This window comes from Rousettus aegyptiacus, unplaced genomic scaffold, assembly GCF_014176215.1.
Source record: "Rousettus aegyptiacus isolate mRouAeg1 unplaced genomic scaffold, mRouAeg1.p scaffold_m13_p_2, whole genome shotgun sequence".
Classification (NCBI taxonomy): Eukaryota; Metazoa; Chordata; class Mammalia; order Chiroptera; family Pteropodidae; genus Rousettus; species Rousettus aegyptiacus.
The window spans coordinates 172,595,232-172,612,573 of record NW_023416295.1 but is presented as its reverse complement, the minus strand read 5'-3'; the positions used below and the strand labels follow the sequence as shown (position 1 = coordinate 172,612,573).

Genomic DNA, 17,342 nt, shown 5'->3' with positions numbered 1-17,342 from the left:
CCAGTCTCTTGGGCACCCCCTCTGCCTGCAGGGATGATGCCGTCTACCTGTGCTTCCGAAACCTTTGTCATTTTTTGAGTTAGGGTATCTTTCTAAAACCCATGATCTGTGTCTGGCCACGCCACCCTGAACGTGCCCGATTGCGTCTATCTCGGAAGCTGAGCAGGGTCGGGCCTGGTTAGTACTTGGATGGGAGACCACCTAGGAAGCCCAGGTGCTGCAGTTGTTATTATTAAAAAAATAATAAAACTCAGGATTTCTAACCCATAAAACCGCCCGATACAGGCGGAATGAAGAGCTGAGCAGAGAAGTGGGGGAGGGAGGAGCACGAGACATGGGGAGCTCAGGAGCCCAGAGGAGGGTGCTGAGGCCAGGCTCACAGACCCCCCGACTGTCACACTTCTACCCCGGCCTCTGCCATGAGGAGCTGCCTCCTTTTCCGGTTCAGTCTGACGGTTCTGACCTTTACTGGGCTCTAAGCAGCCATCAGCTAACGTAACAGCTGCAGAAGACTTGAATGCCAGGGTCAGAAATAGCACCGCCAAAGCACCGCTCGGTGAACACGGACGGAGACGACTTCCTCTCTCTGGGGGAGCCTGGAGACTGGCCGCCCGAATTCCAGAGAGAATGACCCGGACAAACTGCTCTACAGACTCATTCTCTAATAGTCTCACAGTGCTCAGGGGGCCAGGGGGGCGTTTTGCTTAAAGCTCTAACCACGGCTGGCGGCACTAATGGCCTTTCCTCCTCCTCGCTGACCACTGCACCTGACAGGATGCGGAACGCACGACCTGCTGACCCTCAACAGGGCCTCTGCTCAATCTGGGCTTTGCAACTGCAGTGCTTAGAGGACAGCAGCTCAGGACGCTGGGGGTGCGGCCATAGCAATGCCAGGGCCTCTGAAGTCAGAGAACCTTCTAAAAGTTGGAAACTCTCCAACTCTCCCCAACTCTCTCCTGCGAGCGCATGCCCTCAGGCTGCTCCAAGGGAAACCCAGGATCACTGGTGGCCCGAACGTCACCCACAGCAGAAGCAGAAATGAACCTGGGTGGGAAGCACTGAGAGAGGGACCCGGAGAAGCCGTTTAGAGGATGGTTAAGTTAAAATACATTTTTAAGCTTAATTCCTGAGAAAAGACAAACTTCAGTTATAACGGATCTCGTGGGAGGTATAGGGAGAAGCTCGAGTTTAGTGGTTAGAATTAATAAAAAATATAAATCCTGGGACAGTCCTCCACAGTACAACTTCTGGGAGGGAAAGTGAGAAAATAACTCCTGTTGCTCTTTTAATTTTCTTGGTTTATCGCCCGATAGTAATTTTCCTAAACTTCATAGACACTAGAATTCGCCCGACCTGGGGCCTGGGGGTCCCCTTCCCTGTAACTCATCCGTTAATTGCTGAATCCAATGGCTGAGGCAGGAGACTCGGAACCTCTTAGATCTCGAGGGCCGCCCTGGGCCTGGCCCTGTGGTTCTCAAACTGAATTCCAAGGCACCCCAAAAGCACTCGCAGGAATGCCAATGGATGTTACATTTTTGAGGTATAGACAGCAATGCTCAACGCAAGTCGGACACCATGTAAACTGCTGGATGGACGGAGTTCATGGGCTCAACGTGAGGTCACATGACCTTCCTCTGGATGATGTCACATCTTTGTGAAGCTGAGTTTTTGGAGGCTGTTGTAATAAGAAGCAAATGCTATGTGAAAATTGATGAGGAACAAAAAATGAAGGTGGTGGTGTCCAATCTGATTTCAGAGGCTGAGAAAGTACATGGTACCCAACAGACATACGCGTCCCATTAATAATTATGGTTATTAACGATAAAACGTTATTTCTTCTTTAAATTCTATTATTCCTTGTAACAGCTAAGTTGTTAAGACACAAATATCTATTAATATGTGTGTACCTAATTAATAGAACTGTGAGATTTCTTTTACCCCAAACCACAAAAAAAAAAACAAAACAAAACAAACAGGCACCAAGGGTGTCACGAACTGAGAAAGATCAAGAACCTTAGCCTAAACCACTTTCATTTTTTTTAAAATTATTTCTTTATTATTTTATTTATTTCGTAAATGCCTACAGCACCTGGTATTCCGAAGTGGTCTCCCAAACAAGTACTCACCATGCCCGACCCTGCTTAGCTTCTGAGATCAGACGAGACTAGGCACGTTCGGGGTGGCGTGGCCGTACACCCAAGCCGTTGTCAGAGGCCTCTGCTCGCCCCCAAATCCTGACTCACTTGCTAGCAAGCTAAATATATTCAACTGAATTCAAAGCTTCTTCCTCTTTAAGCCAGTACTGTCTGGGCCTCTTACTCTATCTCTCTCTTCCCAGGAGAAGCAATTAGATGAAGGGCGCAGTTCTTCCCCAAGACACCAGCTCCTCTCCTTTCCCCATCTTACTGAAAATGCACATGTGTCACTACCGTTAAGGTCCCAACATTTACACCCTTCGAGGTTCAGCCTGCTGCGGGGGAGAGGGTGTGAGGACGCCCCCTGCAGCACCGCTGGCTACTGCAAACGCGGGCAGCGACCGGCGTCTGCCCGCGGGAACTGGCTCCGTCCGCAGCGGTGTTCACGTGTGCTGGCGCTGCACGAACCTCTGTGGCACGATGAGGTGACGGGGAAAGAGGCCCAGGGCTTTACTGTCAGGTTGAAAAACGTGAGGGGCAAAACAGGGTTTCTGGCGTGACAGCACTGAATCAATGACAACGCACGTGTTAGTGCGTGCAGGAAGAAGGTTCCGAGGACAGACACGCATGAGGCTGTTCACCGCCAGGAAGGCAAACCGAATATTTTCTGTGGGGGAGTCATGGACAGGGGCAGTTTCAAGGGAACCATTTCCCTGATCCTCAGCTGCCACACACACACCTTCCACAAACGGCCTAATTCCCTTTAAAGGACAGCTGCGTTTTAGCAGTAAGGGACAATGGAAACTCCAGCGGGATTTTTGGGATGACAAGATGATCCCAAAATTTACACGGGAAGGTAAAGAGCAAACGCTAGTCACTAAAGCCAGAAGACCGACCCTTTCAGATGTCAAGACGCATTAGAAGACGCGGCCGTTAGGGGTGTGCGGTGAGCGCAGCGGAGCGGACTAGTGTGTCCAAGACAGGATGACGACGCACGGACATTCGATTGACAAAAAAGGTGCCTCGGTGCCGTGGGGAAAGGACGGTCATTTTAATGACCGATTTTGGGGCAGAGACACATCCACATGGAAAAAAGGGACCGTTTGCGCCCCTACCTCCAACTCATATAAAATCAAGTCTGGGCGGATTATGGACCTACGTGTGAAAAGTGAAAAATAAAGCACCTAGCAGTTAACACAGGAGAACATCATCAGGACTTTGAGGTAGGGGCAAAGATTTATTAAATAGGACATACGATATCTAACTATAAAGGAAAAGACGAATCATCTGGAATTCATGAACACTGAGAACTTGTGCTCATCAATCCACACCGTTAAGGGGGAGGAAAGGCAAGCCACAGAGCGGGAGAAGACATGCAAAGCGCATTTTCAGCAAAAATTACGTCCAGATCATAAAGAACTCCTCGGATCCATAAACAGACAGACATCCCAAAGAATAAGCAAAACACTTGACTAGAGTTTTCACAAAAGAGACCACCCAAATAGCCAACAAACTACACAAATGGCCAGTGACGGGGTGCTTTACATCATCGATCCGCCTAGGAGATTCAAATAAAACCACAAGGAGATACCAGCAAAAGGATTTAAAAAGTCAAAATTGACGAGATCATACGTTTGGCAGGGACACAGACCAAACTCGTGGCATGGAAGTTGGTACGACCACTTTGGAAAACTGTCAAGCGACATCTATTAAAGCTGAGCCTCTGGCCCAGCGATGCCATCACTAGGAACGCAGTCACGTGCTCACCGAGGGATGAACAGGGACATCCACAGTGGCACTATTCATAATCACCGTAAGTAGGAAGCAACTCAAAAGTCCACCTACAAGAGTCTGGTCACACAGTGGAATTTACAAAGCAACGAGAATGGACAAATCCATAACCACACGCAACAACGGAAATGGATCTCACACAGGACACCGAGCAGACGCAGCCAGGCAGAAGCAAAGCGGCCGAGGTGATCAGGACGGTGACTCCGGCCAGAGGGCCCGCGGGGAGGGGCAGTTTGCGACTGCAGGGGGCGCGGCTCGGGGGAGGCTTCTGGGGGCTTGGTTGTGCTCTTGTTTCTTGATCTGTCTGGCTGCTGGTTGTGCACTTTTCTACATGCGCATTGTACTTCGATAAAAAGTTTACAGGAACAATAAATAACAAGCAGGTTAAGCTATGGTGACAGAATTCAGAGTAATGGTTGCCTCCGTGTGTGGGCGGGGTGGCAGGGTGGGTGGGGGAGGCGTGTGAGAGGCTTCTGCGGGTGATGGGAATGCTTTACTTCTTGATCTGGCTGGTTACTACGCATGGGTGAGTTTACTCTGTGAAAATTCATCAAGCTGTAAATGTGTGCATTTTTCTGTATGTACCTGGTATTTACATAAAATTAATGTCTTCGAAATACTTTCTGGGGGCAGAGAAGTTACAAGTGTGACAACATTGGCTCAGAGCACTGGGACAAACAAAAGGAACAGGGAGCAGCCTGGCCAACGGCGCCTGCTCTCAGCCTAGATGCACCTTGCCCCGAGAGCACCCCCCGACTCGGCCTAACACAGGGTCAGGAGCCCGGTGTGCTCTCCAGGCACCAAGATCAGTGCCCCCCATCCCACCATCCTGAAGGCCTGGTCCTGGCCTGGACTGCCTGCCAGGCCCTCCGCTCCCTGAGGACAGGGCAAATTGCCTCCTCCAAGAAGTGCCTGGCCCAGCGTGGGGACTCGGTAACGTCTGCTGAATGAGCTTCTAGTCTAGGGTCACGGAAATAAAGCAGAGACGTGCAAAGCACACTTGACTTTGCCACGCTCTTTGTCAGCTCAACTATCGTTAACATACTTTAGGAGCTATCAGCCTCAGCATACGAGACGTTCTTGTTTGCTCTCAGCTCATCAGCGCCACTAGGAGACATGGAAACAAACGGATGTGATCATTCTGTTTTGAACACAGCTGATGTATGTAGCAGCCCACCAGAAGTGGGTACTGAATAAAATGTCCATTTCTGCTGCAGTAAGAGAAAGCCTAAGGACAGCACACGCTGGGAACGAGCTGCTAACAGGGCCTGTGAATCAGCCAACTGTGAATTCCCGAGGCGCCTGATGACCGCGCCTTCCCCACCCAGGTCTGACCTGGGCTCCTTGCAGATGTGAACAGTCTTCCATTTCTGGATCCACAGCGCCGTGATCAACACAAAGGACCCAACAGATACCTTCTGAGCGAATAGAAGAACCAGGAGGCACAACACAGCCAGAATATTCCAAGAATTTTTATAATCACTTGAAAAGCAAGAGTCCATACTAACGCCTGAACATAAGTTACTCCACATCACCAAATCAGTTTTCTTACCTCGAGGGACCCAAATGTCCTGCTTATGCAGGGCCGCGAGGGGGACCTTTTGGTGTGTTCTGTCACTGCCACAGGTACTTGCAGAATGACCCGCTGAATGAATGTCCGCCCCTCCAGGCGGCCGGCACCGGGGGCAGGGCCCACACCTGTCTTGGCTCCTGGCCAGGGGAGCCGCCCGGCAAAGGCTGGCTTCCGGGACTGCAGGTACTCACCGCCAGGAAGCCCAGCTTGCCGCCGCACCGCGTCTTGAGCCCCATGGCGGCAGTCAGGTGGATCTCCACCAGCGTGCTCGGCGGGATTTTCTCCTCTGCACATTCGGCCAGGTTCACAGCGCACAAGGCCATGTGGATATCTGAACAGGCGGACCCCGCAGGGAGCTTCCCTGTAGTGGCAGAAATGGACACCAGTGTTGACGGATCCCCCAAGCCAGGCCTTTCCCCGCCTTCCCTAGCACAGAACGGCAGCCGAACCGAAGGAGAAAGCGCGCGAGCTCTGCGGTCAGTGCTGGCCGGTGCCGGGCTCTGCGACTTAGCACCTGTGTGTTTCTTCCCGCCTCACAGGGGGACAAGAGGAAACGCATGTCACGGCACCCGGCACCCGGCACCCGGCACCGTCCCCGGGGGCGCGTCGGGAGCGGTCGTGACCGCAGGTCCTCGCAGAGCACTCGGAGGCGCACACCGTGACGCTTCCCACGGCGGCGGCAGCAGCCACGCTCTGCCCATACGGTCCTCTGTCTCCAAAGGCCGCGAGAGAGGCACGGAAGAAATCCGAAATCGCTGACGTGAGTTTATTTTCACGCACACAGACTCCGCAGTGCACAACCGCACGCCCCTTCGAGGGGGGAAAACACGAAACCGACCAGGGACGCCTAGCCGCGTCTCGGCTGAGCTGCACGGCCAAGAGCGGCGTGCACGGCCTCCCGCGAGGGCTGCGCTGCTCGGCTGCGGTGACCTGAGGCACGAACGCGCGGGCCATCGAGGCCCCGAGGCTTTCGCCCTGTCGCTTGCTGTGGCCCTCCCCTCAGGGGCGGGCGGGCGGTGGCCAGGGCAAGCAGTCTCCTCACCTCGCTGAGGAGGAAGCTGAACCTCAGGGTGGGCCCATGTCAAGGACCCAGAGAGTGGCCACGCCCGACTGCACCCAGCTCCACGCTCTTCCCCCGGGCCGCCCTGCCTCCCTGGTCTTTTTATCAGAACAGGGAGACCTCGGCCCCAACACTTCACTTGGCAGGGTGTCGGGTGTCAGTCTATCCCAGGACGCACCACCGAGCTTTCTCCTTCGGGGAGGGCGGAAGGCAGTGTGGAAACCTCACATCAGCCACCTCTGTCCCCGTCAGTGCCTTGCACAGAGCCTGGCCCACAGAGTGCCCAGTGAACGGCCCAGCTGGGATTCTCCAGCTGCCGGCTAGGAGGACAAAGCCTCCTGCTCGGAGATCTGCAGACGGGGGCGCTCTGCTGGAACTCTGCCACGGGCCCAGGAGGTAAACCCCGCAGGCAGCCGCCCACCTGGGCCGAAGCTGCCTTCGCCACCCGGGCACATCTGCCGCCTTCCAGCGCCTGCTACGCAGCCTGCTGCTGCGTTCTGGCCCTCGGCTTATCACATGTCTGAGCAGCAACCTCCCTTCTCAAACCCTCTCTGACGGCTCCACTAGCACCAGGCCTCTCGGCTTCTCACCGCCCCAACTGCCCCTCCTCTGACAGCATCTGCCCGACTCTGTCCTCGGCCGGCCCTGTCCCTGCGATGCCCGAGTGTCCCCTTCACCACGAGCCCTCCCCATCGGCTCTCGAGGGTTTCATTCCCACCAAGAGGCCGGAGACCCAGCTCCTTCCCCTGGTCTGCTGATCCGGTAGGTCCACCACCCACCAAATACCCACCTCCATGTCGCACAGGGAAGTGTCCCAAATGGGACGTCTCTCACCTGCTCCCAGGAAAACTGCTCTTCTTCCTGTTTTCCTCACCTGGTGGCAACAATGTTTTCACCCAACGCTCAAGAAACCAGGGGAACCGTCTTGGCCACTCCTTTCCTGACCCTTCACATCCAACGAGTCCCCAGGTCCTGTCAACCCCACTTCTCCTTTTTCACTCCGTCTCCTTGGCGGCACGCATCTGCATCTGCATCTGCATCGGCTCCCGCCCGGCCTCCCTCACACTGGCCGTGACCCTCTCCATCCACCCTGCCATCAGAGCACCTTCTCGACTCTGGAGAAGCGCGAAGCTGATGATGCTGTAATTTTCCTAATGCCCTTCGCTGCCCCGGCTCCTGCCACTCTGCTCCTGCGCGGCTCACCTTCGGACTGCTCATGGAGAAACCCTCCTCAGAGCCGCCCCAGGTGGGGCTCCTCCTTGGGAATCTCTCTCAGCCTGGAAGGCGCGCTCCCTTCCGGAGAGCTGGCGAAGGCTATGCCTCTTCCCTGCAAAGCCCAGACTTCCCAGCAGGGCGTTCCTGGACCCCACCCCACAAGCCCCGCCCCAAAGGGAGCCCCATCCTGCTACCTCTACTGCGTGAACCGTGATTCATGGCGGACCTGTCTGCCTTGCTATCAGGGCAGGAGTTTGTTGAACAAAATTAATGATCATATTTCACTAAACCTGTTTTTAAGTTTCACCATTAAAGTATCACTAAGGAAAACACACTGCCACCTCGACCCTGACATGCCATCGCGTAGAGGACACGGCCCAAGCTCAGAGACCTTGACGTACTGAAACAGTACGTGTGCTGTAAACTGAGGAACTACAGTGATGAGCCGTGCCTACGGCTCCGGGTGCGGGCGGAGGGTCTGTGACATCTAAAAACGCAGTGTGAAAGGGGCTTCGATGGGGGCGGAAACCTCAAGCCAAGCCGGGGTGGAGAGAGGGCACAGGGCGCTCAAGGCCAGCCAGGCGGCGGCGGCACCCCTCACCTGTGATGTGCAGCTGGTGCAGTCTGTGATAGGCCAGGGCTGCGTCCCGGGCGCTGGCCTTCGCTTCGTCCACGAAGCCGGCCGCGGTGGCCCGGGTGGCCTGCCGGCGCTGGCACACCTTCTTGAGTAGCCAGCGCACCAGGCGCAGCTTCTGCAGGCTGTAGCGGATCACGTTCCAGGAGAGGCTGCAGGCCAGGTCCAGGCGGGAGGTGGGCAGTGCCCGGCCCAGCACCGACAGGCAGGTTTGCAGGTTGGCGGCAGCAGCAGCGAAATCCCCCTAGAAAGCAGCAAGACGGCGTGATGCTCACTGGCCTTCCTGTGGGCGTTTTGTTTGTTTTAAAAACAAACTTTTACTTTCCCTTCATTGTCCAGACTATCGGAGTGACACACGCTCACCGAAAAAAATCTGGGAAAATTCAGAAAGCTACAATAAAAAAAAAAAAAGTAAAAAAGAAAGAGAAAAACAGAAATCACAGGTACTCTTATCTCCCGGAAAGAATGACCACTGACATTTTGATATGTTTCCTCCCAGCTTTTACTAAATTGGGATTGTACTGTGTTTTCCCTTTAAGCAAATACCCTTTGAAGCTTTCCACAGCGGCTTTTACACATGAGACGATATTGCGGATTTAGATGATACACGATGTGATCTTTTAGGTTCTCAAAGTGTGGGCCTTGGAGACCAGCCGCATCGGGCCCTGGGACCATGCACATTCCCACCCACCCTCCCTGACCTAACCAGGACCTCTAGGGTTGGGGCCCCCAGGTCATTCCGATGCCCGCTAAAGTTTGAGAACCACAGTTTTGGGTAAACACATGGCTAAACTGCTCTAACCAGGGATCTGGATGAACTACTCCGCCAGCGCGGGAGGGTCTGCGCAGAGTCTATGGCCCTGTGTGGAAGGCCCCCACCCCCTTCTCTCTCTCATTTCATCGCTGGGGGCTCGAAGACCCAGGCTACGCAGTCGTGCAGTGGGCATGAAACCTGTACTTGTCCTCATTCACCATTACAGGAAAGCGGATGACAACGTGAAGAGAGTGACAGTCTCTGAGGTGGCAGTGGCATCTTTCCAGCCCGGAGAAGCACCTGTATCTAGATTCCGAAGAAGGCAGCCTTTCCTGTGGTCCTGGCTCCTCTTCCCCGGCTTTCCCATGAAGGTTGGCTAGTCCCAAGGCTCAGGCTTTGGCCAGGGCCTCTTCCGACTCGCCAATCCAACCCCCTCTGAGCACGGTCCTGGCAGATAAGCGGTTTCCAACACACTCAGGTCCCGACCTGCCTCCGCGCCCACAGCCTGCCTCCTGGTTGCTTCTCACTCTGCAGGGTCCTCTCGCGGCCCTCTCAACCGCCACAGCTTAGACAGCGCCCGCCGCATCTTCCAGCCTCTCCCATGCCTTTCCGCAATCCCGGGTCCTTGCCGCCCCTTGCCCCGCCCCCTGCCTGTTCTAAGAGCCTGCTACTCACTCCCGTGCATTTCGCGTCTGCCTCCTCCAATCCACCCTTCGCACAGCTGCCAGGACAACAATCTAAACACGGACTGGATCCTGCATCTGTATTCCAGGAGCCACAGCCCTGGGCACGGTGGATGCATCCCGGTTGGTCAACCGGATCCCCAGTGCGGGAGAGCAGGCCCACGATTTTCTGCTGAGGGGTGTTCTGGTTCTTGTTCCTCCCAAGATGTGGATGTTTAACTCTTCCTTCAGTGCTGTGAGTTGCGCCCCAGAATCCTTTCCATAAACTCTTTTTTGTTGATTTCAAATGAAAACATTCAGATGATTTTCCTGCTCAAAGTCCTTTCTGGTTCTCCAGAAAAAAAGCCCCAAGTCAGTTACTAGTCAAAGACCTCTCCAACTTGGGCCCTAGCTACACAACCAGCCTTTCTCCTCCTTCCCCCCTGGCATTTTTTTGTGCCCCAGATACTCCTATCTACTTGCTGGTCCCCAAATCTCTCCTCCATTCGTGCCTTCGTTTCCACCTGGCAGGTCCTTTCTTCCCCTGACTGTCCTGCCCAGTCCCAGGTCCTCTCAAGCCAAATCGTCTCGTCTGTGCCAGACTCCCATAGGACGTTACTTTTCCTCTGTCGCCTTGTGTCCGCAGAATTATTTACACACAGGTACCCCATTTCTGCTGTGCTGTGACTGTTAGGGGCAGGGTCCCTCTCCCCCAACCCCATACCACAAGCACCTACCATAGGACTTTACTCGATGGGGTACTCAACGCAAATGGGGAGGGGAAAGGCAGATGGCAGAACTCACCCTGGCGAGGTCCAGGTCGGCCTGCTTCCGGTGCCTCCAGAAGGTGACGGAGGAACGCGAATGTGGCCGGATCACTGGCTCCCCGTGCACCAGCAGCTTCACAAAGACGCTCAGGACAATCACGCCATTCACCAGCCACAAGAGGAGCGTTGGCATCATCCAGTCGAACCAGCCCACAGAACCTAAGGAGCGGTGTCCCAGCGGATACATGAGGAAGGGCCCCCTGGAGCGGCCTTGGGACTGCAGGGCACCTGCCTGACCCCTACCATCGTGATAGGAAAGAGCCCTCTACCTCATTTTCAGAAGAAAGGGCGGATAACAAGATTGCTTCATTTATTAACAATGTCTTAAGTGCTGAGGACAGGAATAATCCACATTATAGGAAAAACTGGGGCAATTCGAGGGCCTAAACAGGAACCCTGCAGCCTCTGTCACTAGAGTTGAGTGCCACAACCACCTCTGCTAGCCAAGGGGGTTAGGCCATTGGTTTCACGACTCAGGCAGAAGCACCACATCCTCCTTCAAATAGGTACACTCTCCGCCCCACATTCCTGGGGATTACGGCGATGCGGATTCCCGATTTGATTTGCTCCTTCTGACTGAACTCCAGTTTGCTCCATTACTTCTAAACTGAGTCTTACGCGAGTCCCTATCAGAAACAAGCAGGTGGGGGCTCCCTACTAAAACCGTCGGGACCTGGTGGACGAGCCGAGCAGTCTGCACACACGCTGGTCTCCCCGACAGCAGCCCTCCCACGCCAGAGTGGCCTCCACCCACCTGACTCAAGTGACAGTATGCTGCGGCCAGAGCCTGAGTACGGGTGCTGGTCAGAGTCGTGGGCCCCTCCCCACTGCAGCAGGGCAGTCAGCGGGTTAAAGGAGAGGCACAGGAAGGTGAGGAAACACAGCAGGATTCGCGAGCGGTCCACCATGCCCAGCGCTATGGGAGGAGAGTCTGGTTCATCCTTGACCTTCAAAACAGGGCCACGAAGTTAGTGAATACCACATGAATTTTTACAGCATTTTTATTCACATCAGAACCAGATTGTGAGATTTAAATTTGAGACTATTAAGTCAGACAAGAGTAAAGTGAGCAGGGGACTAAGAAGTCCTCAATTCTCCAACACTGGAGGACTCGCCCTCTGGCCACCTGGGAGGGAGAACATGTTCTAAAGACGAAAGGTAGATGCATTGTGCTTTTAAAATAGAGCTCCATCACAAAAGAGAACACACCGCATGATTCTGTTTCTGTATAATTCCACAACAGGCAAAACTAATCTAAGTGACAGAAAACGGAGCAGTAGTTGTCTGAGGCTGGAGAGGGGTATGTGAACTACCTGCAAAAGTATACAAAGGAGCTTTGTGGGTGACGAAAATGTTCTATATCTTGATTAAAGAGCCAGTTATATAAGTGTACGAAGGATAATACTGAATGATACTGTACAATAGGTGTATTTCACGGCACAGAAATTATACCTCAATAGTGTCGAGTAAAGAGCGCACTTCGGCGCGGGTCTACGCGCAGGAGCGTGCCTGTTCTAAAATCTCCTTTGTCGCCTTTTTCCCTCTCCCCGTTTTACGGAAGGAGAACTGGAGGCAGAGGCCTCGCCCGCCCGAGGAGTCCACAGAGAGGGAGGGAGGAAGCCTGGCACCGGATCTCCCCGACTGCCGGTGCGTACATACCATTCCACTCCTTTTCAACATTTTAAAACCATTTGAAAATTTCTTCTGATGTTCGGATACCCTGTCAATTCGATGTATACGTCAACGTGGCCTTTTGTTATCAAACAATCACGTTTATAAAGTATTTCAAAAATAGAGCTTCCTTAGTAAAACTGAGCACACATGCTATGAACAGTTCGATCAAAAATGTACACTAGAAGAAAACTCTGGGCTTTCGGAGTTAGAAAACGCCAACATCGAAAAACGGCACAGACCCCATGGTCTCCGCAGGGTCCCAGGAAGACCACTGGGCTCGGGCCTCCTTTAACCAATTCCATTAACCGACAACTGCCAAGGGCGCTTTCTTAGACTATCAAAGGCCCTTGGTTGGAATGTTATTTGCTAGATTGCAAATTGGAATCATTTCTGGAAGAGGACCCAAAGGCAGCCTCGTCCTAAACCAGCTGATGAACCTCACTAAGTGGTCCTCCCAGGCCCATTACGGGCGAGGGAAGTAGCGAGGTGCCTCCAGCGATGCCCGGCATGCACGGGACAGCTGCTGCACGCTCCTGCTCTGAATCTGGCCCTCATGCCTCTCTGGTGGGCCCTTTCAGCAAAGACCAGTTAAACCGGACTGCACCGAACCAGTTAAGCTGACTCTGGGGGGGAACAGTAGGGCTGTTTCCCCTCACAGAGTCAGTTTTCTCTTTCTTTATTCTTCAGGACCTGGCTAATTCCACAGAATTCCTGTTCCTTACCAGCCCAGGCCCCCTGAACACGGGGCCTGGCCCCTATCTGCAGCCTGCTTTCCATTAGATTAGAGATGGGAGAGATCCAGGGGTTTTAAAAGTGCATACCTTTGCCTCATCCAACAGAGGACTTCCAGGCTCAGAGTCGATGGAGTAGGGGGAGAAGCCGGCCTGGGACCCTGAGTCAGAGGCCGGAGGGGACATCAGAAGGACATTCTGATTAAAGTCATCGATCTTCAGGTCCACGTCATTGTCTACCAGGCTGCCGAGGTCGATGCCCTTCAGGAGCTCTGCAAAGAAAATCCCACGTGGCAAATAGCCTGTTTTTACAGAGCCCCACCGGGGCTGGGAGAGAGGCACGGGGCCCCGGCTCCTGCTTCACCCTGGGAGGCACCTCGTATGCATCCGTGGGCCCCCCGAGTGCCCGGCACAGGACTTCACCTATAACCACAAGGTCTGACAGCCCTCGTCTCAATGAGCACACTCACTGTTTTTCTGACTTGCCAGCTTCAGCACCATGTTCTCCTGGCGCAGTTTGTGATTGACCTGCTGTAAGTATTTGATGTAGTCAATGGCCTTCCTCAGAACTCCAGACTTGTGCATCTGGAAAGAAAGATGGGTGAAAACACAGTGTCACAGGTGCAGGCTGCAAGCGAGGAGAGCAGTGGCCCAGCGCGTGAGGGGTGAAGGCGTGGCTCTGGGGTGGGGGGCGCTGGCTTCGGATGCTGGCTCTCCTGCTGATTAGCTGTGCTGCCAGGACAGGTCACCTGCTATCTCTGAACCTCCTTCCTCCTCAATTACATAAATCATAGGCTTCCAGTGAGGGCTATGTGAGATAACACACGTGAAGAGCTTAGCTCCTGGCATGGCACACAGTGACTTGAAAAATAAATTGAGCTGCTATGACTACTTCCTATAATAATCCTAGCACCAAACTCTAAGGAAAACAGAAGACAAAAACCAGAGCCTTGTTGGATCGTTACCTTAAGTAAATGTATATTAGTAGCTTTCAGATTTGTAGGCTACAAGGAAAGTGAAATTTTCTTTCAAAATAGGTGACGATAAATGGGTAACAGTTAAAAAAAAAATTATGTGCCAGAAGACACATTCATTGAAACGCCAGAAATATATGAAAAATCAATTTCCCCTATTTACTGTTGATTAAAAAACCAGTCTTCAGTTCCTCTGTCTTAACAGGTAAAAACATTGCTAGCCTCCCTGAACACAATTAAACATAAGCCAGCACCACCATGAGCTGACCCCAAGGTACACACAATCGTATGTATACCTGGCTGCCAGTGAGTGGCAGGTGTTTCTCTGCCTGTGACTCTGGGGTCTATGATCTCCACACAGCGGGGTCGAAGGTCCAGGGAGGCCACTGTCTTACCAAGCCCCAGCAGTCCCCTTATGTTGGTTAATATTCTGTAATCTTGAAAACTTCCAAGATGCTTTGACAAGAAAGCAGCTCTAACTCGCCCTGGCATTCACCCAGCCAGGGCCTGGAGACTCCTAAGCCCCCAAGGCGAAGGCAGGGCAGGAACCGCCGCTCCGCCCAGCACCTACCTTGGCGTCTGTCCCCATGACCAGGTCCTTCAACTCGATGATCTTGTCATTGATGGAGGAACGGTACCGCTTCTCGATGATGTTGTGCGTCGTCCGTCGTTCTCCTTCTTTGGGTGGCTCGAGCTGCTTGACTCCGCTGGGGACCTGCTTGATGGGCACTTTCTCTTGCCCCATCATCACAGGCATCGTGGTCAGGATGGTCCCGCTGCTGCCCACCAGGGTCTAGGACAGGCACAGGCAGAATTACCCCCTGGATAGTCTCAATAAAGTGATTTCGCAAGACGAACCTGGGGCCTTGGCCACGTGGCATCGCCTGGCAATGCTCCGGGTGGCTGGAGACCCTTCCTGGGTGAAGCTGGGCCCTAGGAAGCCGGAGGAGCCACAGTACCTCAGTTCTCATGCCCCTTTCAGAATCACTGCCCACTGACTGGACCTCAGTAGGATTAATGTGGAGAAATTTGTCTTAACCTTTGATTCAGGGGTCCGGAAACAAGTCACATGATTTCTGCTTTGCTGTCAAACCATCAACTACCTCTGAGCTCACACACAACACACCATGTCACTCTGGCCCCAGGGAAAACTTTTCCCTAATGTCTGACACATTTTTTTCCTCTCACATGACAATTAAGCAACTTATTGCATTTCCTTAACAATTTGGCTATCGAAAAGCTCAGGGGCAGAAATGACACTCTCATCAGAGCCATTTTATTAAATAAATAGGCCAACCATAGAGGCTTCCCCACTCCTCCCCATCAAATCTGCTTTCCCCTGTTTCTATTCTTACTAATTTTAGTTTTATTTTATTTTTTCCAATAAATGGCCTCAAATATCCAAAGGACCAAGGAATAAAAAGCTGCTTGACCTCATCAGTTTTCAAGAAATAATTCACACATATTGAAAAACCCACACTTCAAGCGTACGGCTTGATAAATTTTTATGTATGTACACAATGTGTGTCACTCAGATAAGCCCAACCCAGATACGGAGCATTTCTACCCCTTAGAAAGTTCCCTCGTGCCCCTTCCCTCCTCGTAATGTGCTCTGACCCCTCACCATAGCTTAGTTCTGCTCTTCTTGAATCATCAGAACGAACTCTTTCCCGATACACAGTTTTCGCTCAACATACTATTTTTGAGGTTCAGTCACGTAGTTGTATGTCATCTTTTTGGGTGGACATCTGGGTTGTTTCCAGTTCTTGGCTTTTATGAATAAAGGCTCCTTTTGACTTTTGATCACCTTTAACTCTGCTAGACTCTCTTGCCACAAGATACTAAAATTGACTGAAACCCTACAACTGAGGGGTGGGTGCCTCCCATGTCCCTCACCTTGGAGCCCCTGCCTGCTTGGTGGGTCAAGGGTCCTTCAGAAACCAACCCTCCACAGCAGGACGCGAAGTGCAGCCAGTCCCGTGTGGAGCTGGGGCTCCTTGCTGCTCCCCTCCCGCTCTAGACCCTGGTGCCACCACATAACACGCACTGGTGGGACTTCTCAAGGGGAAAAATCTAATGGGGCGATATTTGCAATTTGACTGACACATCCCATGAAGCTTCTGCACCTACTCAGCACACCCAGGTTTTGCTAAGATCTCTGAGGCCTAACACCTCCCAGAAAGGGGGCAGAAGGCAGAGGGGGAGGTGGCTCTTACTGGTACTTGAAGGGCGGCTGTCTGGATGGGGGTGGTGAGGGCGGTGAGGGCCGGGTTCTGGACTGCAGCCATGACAGGGCTGCCATCTGTCTTCAATGTGGTCAAAACAAGGGAATCTGTCTTGATGATCTGAGGCTGTACCAGGACCTGCGTGGAGAAGGAAGAAGAAGAAAAGAATTACTTCTCTATTTTGCATTAGCGTCCTCCTGCATAGACCCTCTGGGAAAGAAAGAGAAAATAAAATTTTTATGAATTTGAGAAAACAACTTGATTACCGGGTTGAAGGGAAGAAAAGCAATACAGCTAGCTAAAGGGGGTCCCCCTGAACTTTAAGGTTGAAAGACGCTGAGGAGGGTAGTGCTAGAGGCCTGGCGGGGAACGAGCAGGCACGGCTTGGGGTGGGTGGTGGCGGGGCGAGAGCCCTGATTTTGGATAAGCTCAGGAAAGCCAGGAACCTAGCTGAGAAGCAAAAATAATAAACCAATATTTTTAAAAAAATAGACAATCACTCCATTAGTAAGAAAATACGCTTCGCTGTGATACATGACTTAAAAACATTTTGGCACGTTTCTTTCCAGTTTTATACTCATCATCTGTGGAGATGGGTTAATACGTCTGCATTTACGGAGTCTCTGTGACTGCCAATGTAATCCTCAGAACCGACCTCAGCCAGGTCTCCAAACCCAGCTCACCGGTGCCTCGCAGGGCCCAGGCGCCAGGACCCACCCTACGAGCGGCTCCCTTACACTCTGAGGGTCCTTCTTAGCATGCGGACCACATCTTCGGCCGAAGACCAGCCGACGGACCCAAGCAGTGCCTCCCTGAATCCCTGTCAGCCACCTACCGGGACCTGCTGCACCTGGGGCGCGGCCACCGTCTGCACCGTGGCTGGGGCGAGGGTCTGCAGCGTGCCATTGGCTGTCTGCGTCAGCACCCGCTGGGCCTGCACTGTCTGCACCTGCTGCTGGATGGTGACCGGCTGCACCTGGGACGACGTCACTAGGCTTTGGACTTGAGGCTGAAGGACTTGAGAGGAGAGAAAAGTCACATGGACGACGAACAGGTTCTGTCCCTGCAGCTGCGACAACAGCTGAGG

At 53.0% G+C, this 17,342-nt stretch overlaps 1 protein-coding gene and 2 pseudogenes across 1 annotated transcript in view; 1 reads left to right on the top strand and 2 right to left on the bottom strand.

The window, feature by feature from the left end:
* Positions 1–17,342, bottom strand: part of SREBF2 (sterol regulatory element binding transcription factor 2) — a 52,969-nt gene that overhangs the window by 11,470 nt on the left and 24,157 nt on the right. The window contains exons 3-11 of the mRNA XM_016135821.2: positions 17,091–17,272; positions 16,247–16,393; positions 14,602–14,823; positions 13,527–13,641; positions 13,147–13,328; positions 11,406–11,598; positions 10,629–10,810; positions 8,376–8,652; positions 5,691–5,860 (exon numbers count right to left, since the gene is read on the bottom strand). Of these exons, the coding sequence (XP_015991307.2) occupies positions 5,691–5,860; positions 8,376–8,652; positions 10,629–10,810; positions 11,406–11,598; positions 13,147–13,328; positions 13,527–13,641; positions 14,602–14,823; positions 16,247–16,393; positions 17,091–17,272 (1,670 nt within the window). The remainder of the gene's footprint in view (positions 1–5,690; positions 5,861–8,375; positions 8,653–10,628; positions 10,811–11,405; positions 11,599–13,146; positions 13,329–13,526; positions 13,642–14,601; positions 14,824–16,246; positions 16,394–17,090; positions 17,273–17,342) is intronic.
* Positions 109–226, top strand: LOC118614279 (annotated as a pseudogene).
* On the bottom strand, positions 2,078–2,196 carry LOC118614166 (annotated as a pseudogene).